Source organism: Oncorhynchus mykiss, chromosome 2, assembly GCF_013265735.2.
Source record: "Oncorhynchus mykiss isolate Arlee chromosome 2, USDA_OmykA_1.1, whole genome shotgun sequence".
Lineage (NCBI taxonomy): Eukaryota > Metazoa > Chordata > Actinopteri > Salmoniformes > Salmonidae > Oncorhynchus > Oncorhynchus mykiss.
The window spans coordinates 74053878-74070866 of NC_048566.1; the positions used below are offsets into that span (position 1 = coordinate 74053878).

Genomic DNA, 16989 nt, shown 5'->3' on the forward strand with positions numbered 1-16989 from the left:
CCTTCACTCTGCAGTCCAACTCATCCCAAACCATCTCAATTGGGTGTAGGTTGGGTGATTGTGGAGGCCAGGTCATCTGATGCAGCACTCCATCACTCTCCTTCTTGGCCAAATAGCCCTTACACCGCCTGGAGGTGTGTATTGGGTCATTGTCTTGTTGAAAAACAAACAATTGTCTCACTAAGCGCAAACCAGATGGGATGGCGTATCGCTGCAGAATGCTGTGTTAAGTGTACCTTGAATTCTAAATAATCAGACAGTGTAACCAGCAAAGCACCCTCACACCATCACACCCCCTCTCCATGCTTCACGGTGGGAACTACACATGCAGACATCATCCGTTCACCTACTCTGTGTCTCAAAAAGACACGGAGGTTGGAACCAAAAATCTCACATTTTGACACATCAGACCAAAGGACAGATTTCCACCGGTCTAATGTCCATTACTCGTGTTTCTTGGTCCAAGCAAGTCTCTTCTTCTGATTGGTGTCCTTTAGTTGTGTTTTTTTTTGTTGCAGCAATTCGACCATGAATGCCTGATTCACTCAGTCTCCTCTGAACAGTTGATTTTGAGATGGGTCTGTTACTTGAACTCTGTGAAGCATTTATTTGGGCTGCAATTTCTGAGGCTGGTAACTCTCTAATGAACTTATCCTCTGCAGCAGAAGTAACTCTGGGTCTTCCTTTCCTTTGGCGGTCCTAATGAAAGACAGTTCCATCATAGCACTTGATGGTTTTTGTGACTGCACTTGAAGAAACTTTCAAAGTTCTTGACGTTTTCCAGATTGACTTAACTTCATGTCTTAAAGTAGTGATGTACTGTCATTTCTATTTAATTATTTGATCTGTTCTTGCCATAATATGGACTTTGTATTTTACCTAATAGGGCTATCTTTTTTTATACCACCCCTACCTTGTCACAACACAACTGATTGGCTCAAACACATTAAGAAGGAAAGAAATTCCACAAATTAACTTTTAATTAGGCAAACCTGTTAATTTTAATGCATTCCAGGTGACTACCTCATGAAGCTGGTTGAGAGAATGCCAAGAGTGTGCAAAGCTGTCATCAAGGCAAAAGGTGGCTACTTCGCAGATTCTCAAATATAAAATATATGTTGATTTGTTTAACACTTTTTTGCTTACTATATGATTCCATATGTGTTATTTCACAGTTTCGATGTCTTCACTATTATTCTACAATGTAGAAAATAGTAAAAATTAAGAAAAACCCTTGAATGAGTAGGTGTGTCCAAACTTTTGACTGGTACTGTATGTGCCAAACAAACACAATTGATTGCAAAGTTACACAAACCATTCATCTCTATGCACAAGGACTACCTTGAACAATTTCCACTGAAAATGTAACATAAACACATTTACTCAAAGAACAGTGCAGATGTAAAGTTTTGGAAATGACGGTAAAATCTCCCTCACTTTTTTTATGTGATCCTGTTTTGCAAAAACTCTGTTAAATATCTTAACCCGAATGAAGATTCAAAGAAGTCTGAAGGAAGACACCTTGAGTTTGAAAAAATCTGTTTTGGTTATTAAACTACAGTAATTGAAGTGGATTATCACCCGGTAACAGAACGATGTAAACAAAAAAAATGTAATATCCTCCTTTGCATGTTTTGGTATTATTCTACAAACTAACCACGTTTCCATCCACAGTTTTTAAAGTCATCATATAAAAAGAAAAATCATGACAGCTGTGATGGGAACAACTGTGATGCTGTGATGGGATGATATGGTGTGTGGTCCAAATCCCACTACAATTCGGGAAACCATGTAGTTTATTACAGGGTGGTGAAAGTGCACTGATCTTTATGCTCCTTTATGCAATAAATATTCTGGTGACATGATTATCGATGATGATCGATGCTTGACTGCCGTTTGACAAATACATATATTCTCACTCTTATCATAATCTTATCATGTAGACTAGCCAATATGCACAGACTACCCTCACTGTATCTGCGAGCTGTTGGCTAGAGCTCACGTGGCAAGACCAGAGTAGGCACATTTGTTATTTAACCAACAGTTTTTGTGACAAAACTATCAGTACCAGTAGTTGAAAATGTGATGGAAACAGATTTTTATTTGGTATATGAAAACTTGAGTGAAAAAGTACATTTTGTGTGCACTACGTCATCACACACTGGCTTTTATCTGCAACAAGTCCGTTTGGTGGGAACACATCAAATGGTGGGAAAATGTGCATGTTTTCTTTATGCATATTTTTTTAAATATATGTTTTAATCTGTTGCCAATTGGATGGAAACCTAGCTACTGACTACACAGAGGAACTCTGGAGCTCTGTCAGAGTGACCATCGGGTTCTTGGTCACCTCCCTGACCAAGGCCCTTCTCCACCGATTGCTTAGTTTGGTCTGGCGGCCAGCTCTAGGGAGTGTCTTGGTGGTTCCAAACTTCTTCCATTTAAGAATGATGGAGGCCACTGTGTTCTTGGGGACCTTCAATGTTGCAGAATTTTATCTGTGCTTCGACACAATCCTGTCTCGGCTCACTACTGACAATTCCTTTGACCTCATGGCTGGGTTTTTGCTCTGACATGCACTGTCAACTGCGGGACCTTAGGTGTGTGCCTTTCCAAATAATGCCAATTAATTGAATTTACCACAGGTGGACTCCAATCAAGTTGTGGAAACATCAAGGATGATCGATTTAAACAGGATGCACCTGAGCTCAATTTCGAGTCTCATAGCTAAGGGTCTGAATACTTATGTAAATAAGGTATTTGGGTTTTTTGGTTTTAATAAAATTGCTAGAATTTCTAAACTGTTTTTGCTTTGTCATTGTGGGGTATTGTGTGGAGATTCATTCATTTAATCCATTTTAGAATAAGGCCGTAACATAACAACATTTGGAAAAAGTCAAGGGGTCTGAATACTTTCCCAATGCACTGTATGCCTTAATTTAAAAAAATGTATAGACTCTTAGCTCATTTGACATCAAATTTGATGTACTCATAATATGATCATCACATGTTAGTGTTCATGGGTCTTTCTACGTGGAAATGCCCTATTACAGTGTAAGTACCAGATGTAAGAAGTAGTTTCGTAGGTGGTTCATGTTTTACCAAAACAAGAGTTTCACTTTCCAAAGTGACTATTACTGACTGTACGTACTGGTGGCTATGGATTTAAAATACTACTACCATTCATATCTTTGGACCAAACACAATTGGATGGCTGAGTCTCTTGTTATTAATGCCAGAGAACAAGTTGCAGCCAGTTCTTTTCTGTTGTTGTTCTGGTCTTTCTCAAAGCTTGGAAAAGATTGGGAGTTACCAGGGCTGGATGTGTTGATTCATATCCCTGTTGCAAATAGACTTTCACACAAAGTGCATGTGTGAGTGTTCAGTGTGTGTGCGTGCGTACGTGCGTGTGTGGGGGTATATTTGTCTTATGTGTCATGTCATTGCAAATGATACATTTTCATTGAGAATAGCAAACACCCACATATACCCTCACTCATCAGACAAGTCATTTATCAGAACCCATAGTTCACAACCTATCACATGGTGGTGGTCTGGTTTGTGGCTCACTTTGTCTGCATGCTCTCTTTTCTTCTAAGAATGCCACTGTTACGTTAAGCAGCTACATTCCCCGCTGGATATGGGTGTGTCTCAGAGGAGATGGGGAAAGACTTGAGTCCTGAGAAGTGTTTACCAAGTCACTCTTAAGTACATTCCCAGGAAGGTGAAAAGGTGCTACCTGATCATCACACATTTCCTGTGTGTTCTGGGTAAATAAAGAAACTGACCAAAACTTCTAATCTGATTTAAAAACAGATTTTTTTTTGACCGTACGAGACACTATCAAACCATTGTGCTCACTATGGGAGTCACTTTAAACAGCTAATGGACCAATCAATGCTATTAACCATGCCTCAAGGTACACTCCATGACCTTATGTACAGTATGTGGACACCTGCTCGTAGAACATCTCATTCCAAAATCATGGGCTTTAACATGAAGTTGGTTTACTACTCCTTTACTGCTATAACAGCCTCCACTCTTCTGGGAAGGCTTTCCACTAGATGTTGAAACATTGCTGCAGGGACTTGCTTCCATTCAGTCTCAAGAGCATTAGTAAGGAAAGGGCACTGATGGTGTGCAAGTAGGCCTGGCTCGCAGTCAGCGTTCCAATTTCATCCCAAAGATGTTCGATGGGGTTGAGGCCAGGGTTCTGTGCAGGCCAGTCAAGTTCTTCCACTCCGATCTCAACAAACCATTTCTGTAGGACCTCTTTGTCATGCTGAAACAGGAAAGGGCTTTCCCCAAAACTGTTGCCACAAAGTCAAATCAAATCAAATCAAATTGTATTTGTCACATACACATGTTTAGCAGATGCGAGTGTAGCGAAATGCTTGTGCTTCTAGTTCCGACAATGCAGTAGTAACCAACAAGTAATCTAACTAACAATTCCAAAACTACTGTCTTATACACAGTGTAAGGGGATAAAGAATATGTGCATAAGGATATATGAATGAGTGATGGTACAGGGCAGCATAGGCAAGATACAGTAGATGATATAGAGTACAGTATATACGTATACATATGAGATGAATAATGTAGGGTATGTAACATTATATTAGGTAGCATTGTTTAAAGTGGCTAGTGATATATTTTACATCATTTCCCATCAATTCCCATTATTAAAGTGGCTGGAGTTGAGTCAGTGTGTTGCCAGCAGCCACTCAATGTTAGTGGTGGCTGTTTAACAGTCTGATGGCCTTGTACAGTATAGTATATACATATATATACATATGAGATGAGTATGTAAACAAAGTGGCATAGTTAAAGTGGCTAGTGATACATGTATTACATAAGGATGCAGTCGATGATATACAGTAGAGTACAGTATATACGTATGCATATGAGATTAATAATGTAGGGTAAGTAACATTATATAAGGTAGCATTGTTTAAAGTGGCTAGTGATATATTTACATCATTTCCCATCAATTCCCATTATTAAAGTGGCTGGAGTTGAGTCAGTGTCAATGTCAGTGTGTTGGCAGCAGCCACTCAATGTTAGTGGTGGCTGTTTAACAGTCTGATGGCCTTGAGATAGAAGCTGTTTTTCAGTCTCTCGGTCCCAGCTTTGATGCACCTGTACTGACCTCGCCTTCTGGATGATAGCGGGGTGAACAGGCAGTGGCTCGGGTGGTTGATGTCCTTGATGATCTTAATGGCCTTCCTGTAACATCGGGTGGTGTAGGTGTCCTGGAGGGCAGGTAGTTTGCCCCCGGTGATGCGTTGTGCAGACTTCACTACCCTCTGGAGAGTAGTAGTAGTCGTTTAGCTCAGTTACCTTAGCTTTCTTGGGAACAGGAACAATGGTGGCCCTCTTGAAGCATGTGGGAACAGCAGACTGGTATAGGGATTGATTGAATATGTCCGTAAACACACCGGCCAGCTGGTCTGCGCATGCTCTGAGGGCGCGGCTGGGGATGCTGTCTGGGCCTGCAGCCTTGCGAGGGTTAACACGTTTAAATGTCTTACTCACCTCGGCTGCAGTGAAGGAGAGACCGCATGTTTTCGTTGCAGGCCGTGTCAGTGGCACTGTATTGTCCTCAAAGCGGGCAAAAAAGTTATTTAGTCTGCCTGGGAGCAAGACATCCTGGTCCGTGACTGGGCTGGATTTCTTCCTGTAGTCCGTGATTTGACTGTAGACCCTGCCACATGCCTCTTGTGTCTGAGCCGTTGAATTGAGATTCTACTTTGTCTCTGTACTGACGCTTAGCTTGTTTGATAGCCTTGCGGAGGGAATAGCTGCACTGTTTGTATTCGGTCATGTTACCAGACACCTTGCCCTGATTAAAAGCAGTGGTTCGTGCTTTCAGTTTCACGCGAATGCTGCCATCAATCCAAGGTTTCTGGTTAGGGAATATTTTAATCGTTGCTATGGGAACGACATCTTCAACGCACGTTCTAATGAGCACGCACACCGAATCAGCGTATTCGTCAATATTGTTATCTGACGCAATACGAAACATCAGTCGGAAGCACAGCATCGTCTAGAATGTCATTGTATGCTGTAGCATTACGATTTCCCTTCACTGGAACTAAGGGGCCTAGCACGAACCATGAAAAACATCCCCAGACCATTATATTCCTCATACACCAAACTTTACAGTTAGCACTATGCATTTGTCCGTCGGTCTGCCAGATGGTGAAGTGTGAGTTATCACTCCAGAAAACGCGTTTCCACTGCTCCAGAGTCCAATGGCGGCAAGTTTTACACTACTTCAGCCGACGCTTGGGATTGCACATGGTGATCTTAGGCTTGTGTGCGGCTGCTCGGCCATGGAAACCCATTTCATGAAGCTCCCGACATGCAGTTCTTTTGCTGACGTTGCTTCCAGAGGCCGTTTGGAACTCGGTAGTGAGTGTTGCAAATGAGGGAAGACAATTTTTGCACGTTATGCGCTTCAGCACTCGGCAGTCCCGTTCTGTGAGCTTGTGTGGCCTACCACTTCACAGCTGAGCCATTGTTGCTCCTAGATGCTTCCACTTCACAATAACAGCACTTACAGTTGACCGGGGCAGCACTATCAGGGCAGATATTTGACGAACTGACTTGTTAGAAAGGGGGCATTCTATGACGGTGCCACAAGTAAAGTCACTGAGCTCTTCAGTAAGGCCATTCTGCTGCCAATGTTTGTCTATGGAGATGCATGGCTGTGTGCTCGATTTGTATACACCTGTCAGCAACGGGTGTGGCTTAAATAGTCAAATCCACTTATTTGAACGGGTGTCCACATACTTTTGTATATATAGTGGACCATCAAAGAGCAGAACTACAGCATGGCTTTCAAGATGTGTGTTGATGTTTGGAATTAGATTGAGAAGTGATATGATATGCCTAGTTGACTTTCAAATGCTTCAGATGTGGCTTCATTTGATATCACATTAAGCCAGAGGCTGCCTGGCTGCCACCCTATCCATATGTATGTATGTGTGTATGTGTATGTGTATGTGTGTGTGTGTGTGTGTGTGTGTGTGTGTGTGTGTGTGTGTGTGTGTGTGTGTGTGTGTGTGTGGGGGGGTAAACATTCAACCTTTAGATGAAGAGGACACCAATAAACTGAAGACAAGCTCCAGCCCCACCAGTACTGGCTGGTCATTGCAATTTTCATCCCCAGGGTCCAGTGGCCAGCAGGCCCAGTACACCTGAGATCAATGCAGGAGATATTCCTCACCTCTTTCTTTGGACAAACTTGTTTGCTTTGCTCCATGCAGAAATCTGAGCATGACTGCCATCTGATAGCCATTGTGTATCCAATTTTTCTCTGCTGGTCTCACATGTTTGGAATGTGGTAATCCTTCTGCATGAGTTAAATGGATAGTATTCCTCACCCTTTGACTATTACACAGCACATCAAATAGTGGATAGACCTTGGGTTGACTCTACAAAGCCCTGTTAGGTGTGTTCGTTAGACTGTTTGACATGTCCCCGTATCATAGTAAATAAAAACTGCTCTCTCCATCATGCATCATTAACATGGCTTTCATCTCTGCCAAGAAAACAAACCTCTGCCAAAAATGCTGTTCTGTTGAACAGAACTTTCTCATGCAACTTCCCTTTGCAATCCTGCTATAGTGTGTAGCCCTTTTTCTATTACAAAATGAATCAAAGATATGAATTCAGTGTTTTGAACAAATGTCAAATAAAAAGGGTGTCAACTGAGGACTACAACTGGAATTGATTAGCTTTCCTAATATTTGCAAAGATGATCTTTATCCTGAATAAACCTAATGCAATCACAACAGCTGTCAGTGCACATGTTTGTGTTGTTGACTTTGGGTCTGTAAGGAGCTGAGGGGGGCAGACTCCTCGTGCCCCCAGGACATTTTAACGGTGTTGGTCTTTGTCCTGAGTGCAGATCCACAGATGTTGCTCTCCATGGGTTTATGATTATGATGTGGCAAATGACAGAGTCTAGTCTGTATCTCTCCGGAAATGCTCTGACCCTGTTTCAGGATGCTTTTGACATAAGATACTTGTGTCAGAGACGGCTGTGATGATGGAGTCAATCCTTTATTGCTATGTTCCATGGCTCATTCCTGCCAGATCTGGCAGCACAAATGTCAGTGTGCTTTCCACTCGATTTACCCCATAAACCTCTCGCCAGCCTATCTGTCGTATGGAAGCAGGTAAATTGCTGCTCATGAAGACTGTTCCAGGGATTTCCTTGGCCATATCCTAACATACTGTAAAACCATCACTGTAGTAATCCATCAAGTCTTTTAGGATCAGGTGCAGCAGGCAGCAGCACCCACACAATACGCCAGGTGCATCCCTACCAGTGAATCAGGCTGTCTGATTCAGACAAATAGCTGTGAAGTGCTCTCAACAAAGACATTGCCGCTGTCTGCAACAGGCGACCGACAGGGTTCAATCAATGTATCCATCAGAGAATGGGTAGAGAGTAATGACATTCTCCCTCTTCGTCTCTGTCATTTTACGCTTTTTACACACTGGAACTGTCACATTTCTTCTGCAAATAGAATACACTGCATGGTATTATTTTTAAAGTAGCTTTTATCTTGACATTTTAGTTTCAATTATTTTACCATCCTTCAACTTTGAATCACATCATGGCAAAAAGCAATATGGCTTGTTTCATTCATTTATGTAACTCTCTGTTACATATTCTAAAAAGATCTCATTCAAGCTTCAAGCCTCTGAGACACGACTAGCTGTATTTCATTGATGGACATCACAGCAGGGAGAATTTACTCAAACAGCTTAGTCACCACCCTTTTAGGAGCTGGCACGGGGCCCAGGAGGACTACCTCAGGGGAAGGGCTAAATTTGACTCCACAGTACACAGTCCTAATCAGCTGCATCAAAACAATCATTAACAGAGCTCCAGCCTGCCTGTCTACCTGCTTCTCTATCTCTCTCTGTCTACTCACAGACCAGGGAATCGCCTCAGAAACAGACAGACCAGGGGACTCACCTCAGGGACAGACAGACCAGGGGACTCACGTCAGGAACAGACAGAACAGGGGACTCACGTCAGGAACAGACAGACCAGGGGACTCACCTCAGGGACAGACAGACCAGGGGACTCACCTCAGGGACAGACAGACCAGGGGACTCACCTCAGGGACAGACAGACCAGGGGACTCGCCTCAGGGACAGACAGACCAGGGGACTCACCTCAGGGACAGGCAGACCAGGGGACACACCTCAGGGACAGAGGGAGAGATTCACCTCAGAAACAGACAGACCAAGGGACTCACCTCAGGGGCAGGCAGACCAGGGGACGCACCTCAGGGACAGACAGACATACCAGGGGACTCACCTCAGAGACAGAGGGAGAGATTCACCTCAGAGGATCACCTTCCTCTCACCCTTATTTTTCTAAAATAGAATTGAACAACTACTCTGGACCTCTAGAGCTCCACAAACTCAATACAAACAAGACCTCACACATAGCATAGGACCACGCGTAACAGAGCGGAAGACTTGCGATGCACGCTTTACACTGCATCAGGCTCTGGCAAGAAATACAAACCACACAGAGGCATGACACAGTCTAAGGGAACCCTTGCCCATGGATCCTCAGAAACGGCTATATTCTGGAAAGTAGAGTGCAAACAACAAATCTTTACATATAGGACAGCTGTTTTATCTTTAAACTGCTTTGTCCACAAATTGTTTGTCTCATCTCAATTAGCTACATTCAGTTGTATGTAAATATCAAGAGGAAGATCCTAAACAACCTGATGATTGGGTAATCTATGTGGGAGATTACACATGTTGCGTGGCACACTGTTCATTAGCTTTATCCTATTTTGTTTACCTGTTAGAAACACGCAGTTATATGGCTGTGGATGAACAAAATTGTTTTACACTTTTTATGAAGGTAGCATGACATTTGCCAACAAATAACTGAATTTATGCCATTTCGTTCAGTTAGTTTTCTTTTACAACTCAAGCGGTAATTTGGAAAATAATGATCAGGTTACAGTGTTGAAGTAAGTATTGGATGTGAAGTATGATATGAGTTTGTTTCGGCTCCACAGGTGTCAATGTGTTACGTTCTATACATGCAATGGCTTATTAATGGGGTGTGGGTTGTAAACCCAAGCCATTGGCTGTAATTTTAGTGGTGTCATCCCATAGAGCGTGAGGGAGGGTAGAGGCCTCTGGCCGAGTGTGAAGGGTGTGTGGAGGAAGCCATCTGCTCCCGTTAATGGTTCATTAGTCAGGCTGCCCTCTGATCAGCAGGTACACTAGGACTGCCCCTTAGTGTGATAATATATGTTACATTCCTTATTAAAATGAGGGGTGATGGATGGCCAAGTCTATGTTTGAGTTTTACAACAAATGATAGTCCCACTAAGCGCAAACCAGATGGGATGATGTATCGCTGCAGAATGCTGTGTTAGCCATAATAAGTGTGCCTTGAATTATAAATAAATCACAGACAGTGTCATTAGCAAAGCACCCCCACACCATCACACCTCATCCATGCTTCACGGTGGGAACCAGACATGCAGAGATCATCCATTCACCTACTCTGCGTCTGAACAAAGACACAGCGATTGGAACCAAAAATCGCAGACCAAAGGACAGATTTCCACTGGTCTAATGTCCATTGCTCGTGTTTCTTGGCTCAAGCAAGTCTCTTCTTATTGGTGTCCTTTAGTAGTGGTTTCCTTGCAGCAATTCGACCATGAAGGCTTGATTCACTCAGTCTCCTCTGAACAGTTGATGTTGAGATGTGGAAGGTAACTCTGTGTCTTCCTTTCATGTGGCGGTCCTCATGAGTGCCAGTTTCATCATAGAGCTTGATGGTTTTTGCGACTGCACTTTGAAGAAACTTTCAAAGTTCTTGAAATGTTCCGGATTGACTGTCCTTCATGTCTTAAAGTTATGACGGACTGTCGTTTCTTTTTGCTTATTTGGGCTCCCATGTGGCGCAGTGGTCTAAGGCACTGCATCTCAGTGCATAGAGGTCCCTGGTTCAAATCCAGGGATTCAGGGACCTTTGCACAGTCCCTGGTTCAAATCCAGGCTGTATCACATCTGTCCGTGATTGGGAGTCATATAGGGCAGTGCACAATTGGCCCAGCATCATTTGAGTTTGGCTGGAGTAGGCAGTCATTGTAAATAAGAAGTTGTTCTTAACTGTCTTGCCTAGTTAAATAAAGGTTAAATACATATATTTGAGCTGTTCTTGCTGTAATATGGACTTGGTCTTTTACCATTAAGAAGGAAAGAAATTGAACAAATGAACTTTTAACAAAGCACAGCTGTTAATTGAAATTAATTCCAGGTGACTACCTCATGAAGCTGGTTGAGAGAATGCTAAGAGTGTGCAAAGCTGTCATCAAGGCAAAGGCTGGCTACTTTGAAGAATCTCAAATATAAAATATATTTTGATTTGTTTAACACTTTTTTGCTTATTACATGATTCTATATGTGTTATTTCATTGTTTTGATGTCTACACTATTATTCTACAATGTAGAAAATATAAAAGAATTAAGAAAAACCCTGGAATGAGTAGGTGTGTCCAAACTTGGACTTGAACTGTATATATTATTGTTGTGATTGTGTCTTTTCCCTAAAGTGGTGCTCTTGATCATGATACTCCCAGCGGTGTTTACCTTCCCAGAAGTCCATAGGTGTACTGTGAATCTGCCAGCAGTAATGTGATCTCGTCCTGTTGCATGGCCATAGCACACTCCTCCAGGGCCTGTGTGTCAAAAAGCATTGTGTTACCCACAGCTCCCTCACTGTTAATGGTTTATTTGCACACATATGAAGAGTTATTCATTTACCTCGCATACATTTAAACACTATAGAAATATAGAATACCAATGGACAATTTCTAGTTCTGTTGTGTTATGGCTACACTGAGACCTATAGCTATCACATGTACATTCTCTGAAGGATAAGTCCAACCCTGTGTTATGCTTAGAAAATGCAGTTGTGTGTGACAGGGTGCAGGATAGGTGTGTTGGAACCTGTCCTGTCAATCAGAATGTCTTTAGATCCCACCTGGTTGACATCTCCCTCTCCGATGACGAACACCAGTTTACGGTCTTTCTCCACCACACTCCGATCCTCCAGCACTCCCTGCATTTTGACTGTGACCTCCTGACCCCAGGCTGGGTGCTCAGCTTTCTGGGGGCCAGGCGCCAGCACCTTCTTCCTCAACAGGCGGTCATCTGGGAGAAGGAAGGATCAAGGGACGGACAGAGAGAAGGAGGAGGGTGAAAGAGGTGGCAGAGGGTTAATCTGCTTGTTGTTGATCAAAGAAGCACTTGGAGAAGAAAAAAAATAGGAAAGGGCATAATGTCATGTAATACAGTTTAAATGAAACATAATTTCATTAATTAAATTGCCATGACCACGAAGAAACATAACTCAAAAAAAATTATGTTGAATTTGTTTGCATGCAAATTACAGGCAGTGCCACAACAATTGACAAACAAATGTGTTTACAATAGAACAACAAAGTTTGCCATGAGTGCAATATTGCTTCAACAAAGCATTTCAATATTCCAACATAATTGCTTAAACGTTTTATGATGATGACTGTATTGAATGAGTACCTGTGATGTCCTCCCAGTCTTCAGCCAGGAACAGCTCCTCAAAGCTGGAGGAGATCCACTGCACCATCTCATGGTCTGGGAAGAGACTCTCCTCTGAGCTCTCCCTGTCCTCCACAGACTGTGTCTCGCAGAACCTCACTGTTTTTGCAAAACTGGGGGTCTTCTTCAGCTTCCTCTCTTCCACACAGGGGGTCTCTGTCTTCTCTGGGACAGAGAGGGTGTTTAATGTAGTGCCAGCATTACCTCCACCCTGGCATTCTGTCCTGGGGTCTCCCTCCCCATGGGGCTCCGTATCTTCCTGCTGAGGCCCATGGGACAGTTCCTTCTCTTTCTGACTGTCCTTGTCACCAGGACCTGTGTAGGCCTCCTTCAACTCTGGCTCATTGGTCTCCACAACCCGCTTCTCTTGCTCTCCAGGGCAGGGCTCTGTCTCCATCTCACTACCGGGAGCAATGGACACCATCTGTAAAGGCCTCCAAGAGAGATGATCTTCCTCCAGCCTATCTATCCCCACGATGCCTGCCTGGCCGGTTGATTCTGTAGTGTGGAAGCAGTCGTTCGGTCTAGTTACGGCTGAGAGGTGCCTTCATCCATTAGCAACGGTCTGTAGTTTTTATGAAAACCGAAATCCACATTCCTGTTAAATCCAATTTAAAAACATCCATAACCAGCCCCAAATCCCGGTTGCATCAATTGTTTTCCAGAACTTTGCTTTACCAACTAGAGCTATACACAGTCTCACCTCAACCTCCTCTCAATCTTGCTACTCCTTGTTAGCCTACATATTCCAGAGAGTTAGGAGCAACAAGAAATTATCAATGGAAAGAAATTGTACAACAAATGAAGCACATTCAGTCAGCAGGCTTGCGCGGCTGTAATCTGTAGGATTAGAAGAGTAAAATCTAATCTTCTTGAAAGTCTGTAAGCTTCTTAATGACTTCATCGTGCTGCTCCATCATGCCGTTTCCATAAATGCTTTCCACCAATAAGATCTCAGGGACTGCCGTCTTGGGTTTTGTTTTACTATGTGGCACAATATCTTATTTTCCCTTTTTAAGTAGACAAGTGTTAAGAGGGGAGACCTAGAATGGCCCTGATGACCTGTGTGAGACGATGGGTGCTTTTTTATTGAGTTGAGTGGATTTCCCTTAATATACTTATCAGCAACAATGTACGCACTTTCTTTCACTGATTTAATCGTCTAATACGTTTGAAGGGAAAATCAATCAAACAGGAACATTTGAGTGGCACAATCTAGATATTACTATAGGATCTGGGGATAGTATATTTCTACAAACAGAACAGGTTTTTCTAGGGTTGCCACATACCTTCTGTGGAAGAGGAACCAGTAAACAACACTTTCAAGACAAGACTGGGCTCGGTCCTTTAGTGACTAGAGTGTATTATCTTAATAACTCATGGCATGGCAGCCTTCAACCAATATCAGTATACACAGCCCTCAATTCAAAATGCACTCACAATTTAAATGAAAACTGTTTTTTTTTTTAAAACAATGACACAAATGTTTGTTGTGTGCATAATTTGGAGTGTCTGTTAGATATCCCCTGGCACTGTGTCAACATAATATAACATATTTGTTTTATTCATTCGGATAAAGTTACTGAGAGATTGCAGGAATTGTATAAAGTTATTAAAAGCTGCTTTTTTGAGTGTGTCATTGCTGTTTCTGGTCATGTCGCAAGAGGAAAAGTGAAACAAAAATATTCAGACTGTCATGCCTAAACTTAAGACCACTTTCCCAATTTGACTGAAGGTAAAATGAGCCATTCAGTGAATAATTTCTCATTTACAACTGCGACCTGGCCAATATAAAGCAAAGCAGTGCGACACAAACAACAACACAGAGTTACACATGGGATAAACAAATGTACAGTCAATAACACAATAGAAAAATATATATATAGTGTGTGCAAATGTAGTACAATTAGGGAGGAAAGGCAATAGGCCATAGTGGCAAAATAATTACAATTTAGCAATTAAACACTGGAGTGATAGATGTGCAGAAGGTGAACGTGCAAGTAGAGATACTGGGGTGCAAAGGAGCAAAAAATAAATATCAAAATGGGGATGGGGTGGGCTATTTACAGATGGGCTGTGTACAGGTGCAATGATCTGTAAGCTGCTCTGACAGCTGATGCTTAAAGTTAGTGAGGGAGATAAAAGACTCCAGCTTGCTATGGTTATTTACCTGAAATGGGTATTGAGATAGACAGGTTTACACTTATAGCTGGATGTCTTGTTGTACCAATTCTGTATGGACTGATTTAAAAAATATGCAAACTATCTGGATGGAAAATCTCAAAATAATGTTAGATGAATGATTTAATTGACCGCTCAATGGGGAAATTGTTATCTGAGTTAAACTAAATGCACTAAAGAATGCCAATTCCAATGCCAAGTATCTACTTTCTGCTGTATTCAAATAAATTAAAATGATAAAATAATGTGTGCATACTATGTATTTTGGTAGTTTGTGTGATTTTGGTAGTCTGAATTCAGTATTTTCTCTTACATTATTGTCAATAGACAGCATACTGCACTGTACACTATATATTTGCTGTGATAAGTGTTGTTGATATAGTCTGGTTCAGATAGTCATAGAGAACCTCAGACAGCCATATGCAATTAAAGACTCCATTTGTGACTGTGAGAGAGCTCCTTATTAATCCAAGGCCCAAGCATCTTGACTGTTAAGGATTATGCCTTTTAATTAACCCAAATTCCCTCGTTTCTCATCACTGTCCGTTTCACATCATCTGTCTGCGAGCACGGGATTGGCCCTCCAGATCAACAGAGTATATTTTTGTATTTTTAATCTAGTTCAGAATAAAATAGTTTTTTAAATATTTTTTTCTAGATTTCATATTTCCATGGTTTTCAATGTGGCGATTATTATGACTTCAGGGCTGTAAGAATAAATTGGATCCTAGGTTATAAACACATTTGTTTTTTATTACCCAATAGGGAGATTATATTATAATAATCATCACATGAAATATAGTAATAACAATGATTATGATTCATTATTATTTACAATAGAAGCATACCAAAACATAGCATTTATGTGTCACACAAGCAATCTTTCAAAAGATTTTGGTGACATAGAGCCAGTAGGCCTATACTATATATTCAGCATTTTTTCTGTGATTGGTCTACCTCAAATTGCTTTCAGTCTATTAGAGAAAGGCTCTCTAGATGGGGGTATAATTTAACAGAGAGCTTTTCCTCCTTTTCCTTCAAGTTCAGTACGAAGAAAAGATAGCCTATGCAAACATTCTTCTAAATTAACCTACAGTATGACATTGCATGTTTTTGTTTTGATATTATAATAGCAAAGACATGTTCATGAAGTGTGTGTGTGTGTGTGTGTGTGTGTGTGTGTGTGTGTGTGTGTGCGTGTGTGACGTGACCACGGCGACGCATGCAATGTTAACTCCGCCTCGGTCCAAGTGACGTTTCACAGAGAATGTCGCCAATTTACCTCAGTTGTAGACATGGCAGCGCTGAGACAGGAGCATCGGTATGGGCTCTCCTGTGCAAAAATCAACAAAAACGTTCAAAATAAAACTCTGTATCACGTCAAGCTAACTGATACCGCCATTCGAACGCTTGAAGCCTACCAAAATCTTAAGGTAAGTCCCATCCGATTTAATTTGCTCTTGCTTGGGTGTTTGTTTAATTGGATACTCCGACTATAGTCTAATCGCAATGAAAAGAGGTAGACCACTGGGTAAAAAGTTCCATCAAGTACTGAAAGTGTCAGCGACCTAGTAGCCTATCGTTTATTGTGCTTGTTGTACACTGCGAACACTAGGCTATGTATGGTTTATTCATCGATGGCATAGTTTACAGTTTTAGTAGTCTATGGTTGTTTGATTATATGGGACCATAGAAGTTATGCCACAGCACCCAATACACAATTTGAGGTTGTTTTAAAGCAATCGGAGGACATTTTCAAAGCAATTTAACTTTCATTCGTGTGGCGCATGGCCTCTGTGATCATTGATGTTTCGAAGTAACATATTTTATGTGACTTAATAGTCCAAACATCTATTCGTCATTTAGAAACACAAAGAAATAATGCTTAGAATTTGAAAATAAATAGCGCAATACCATATTTATGCTCTCATCAGCGCTTTAACCTATCTGCGAATAATGGGACTCAACATTCATTGTAAATTGTAAATCTATCCACCAATCGTGTTACTTTAAAAGTACAATAGCCTACATAAACTGTTATGGTTTCTGATAATGTTGCAGTTTATCAGTTTGAAAAATGTGTAGCCTAATAACCGTACGCCTATGTGACATGGATAATATGCAGTAAGCATTTCTAAGTAACTGTAGCCTAGCCTATGTGTT

The 16989-nt window shown here is 41.6% G+C and overlaps 2 protein-coding genes across 3 annotated transcripts in view; one reads left to right on the top strand and one right to left on the bottom strand.

Moving 5' to 3' along the window:
• LOC110495986 (peptidyl-prolyl cis-trans isomerase FKBP8) overlaps positions 1 to 13233 on the bottom strand; it is a 48592-nt gene extending 35359 nt beyond the window's left edge. Inside the window, exons 1-3 of the mRNA XM_021571562.2 lie at positions 12607 to 13233; positions 12050 to 12219; positions 11656 to 11744 (exon numbers count right to left, since the gene is read on the bottom strand). Coding sequence (XP_021427237.2) covers positions 11656 to 11744; positions 12050 to 12219; positions 12607 to 13069 — 722 coding nt within the window. The 5' untranslated portion in view covers positions 13070 to 13233. The remainder of the gene's footprint in view (positions 1 to 11655; positions 11745 to 12049; positions 12220 to 12606) is intronic.
• Positions 13234 to 16086: 2853 nt separating this feature from the next.
• LOC110495989 (RNA polymerase II elongation factor ELL2) overlaps positions 16087 to 16989 on the top strand; it is a 40861-nt gene continuing 39958 nt past the window's right edge. The window contains exon 1 of one of the 2 annotated variants that reach the window (XM_021571589.2): positions 16087 to 16259. In XM_021571589.2, coding sequence (XP_021427264.2) covers positions 16122 to 16259 — 138 coding nt within the window. In that variant the 5' untranslated portion in view covers positions 16087 to 16121. The remainder of the gene's footprint in view (positions 16260 to 16989) is intronic. The other variant, XM_021571578.2, reaches the window with a different exon arrangement.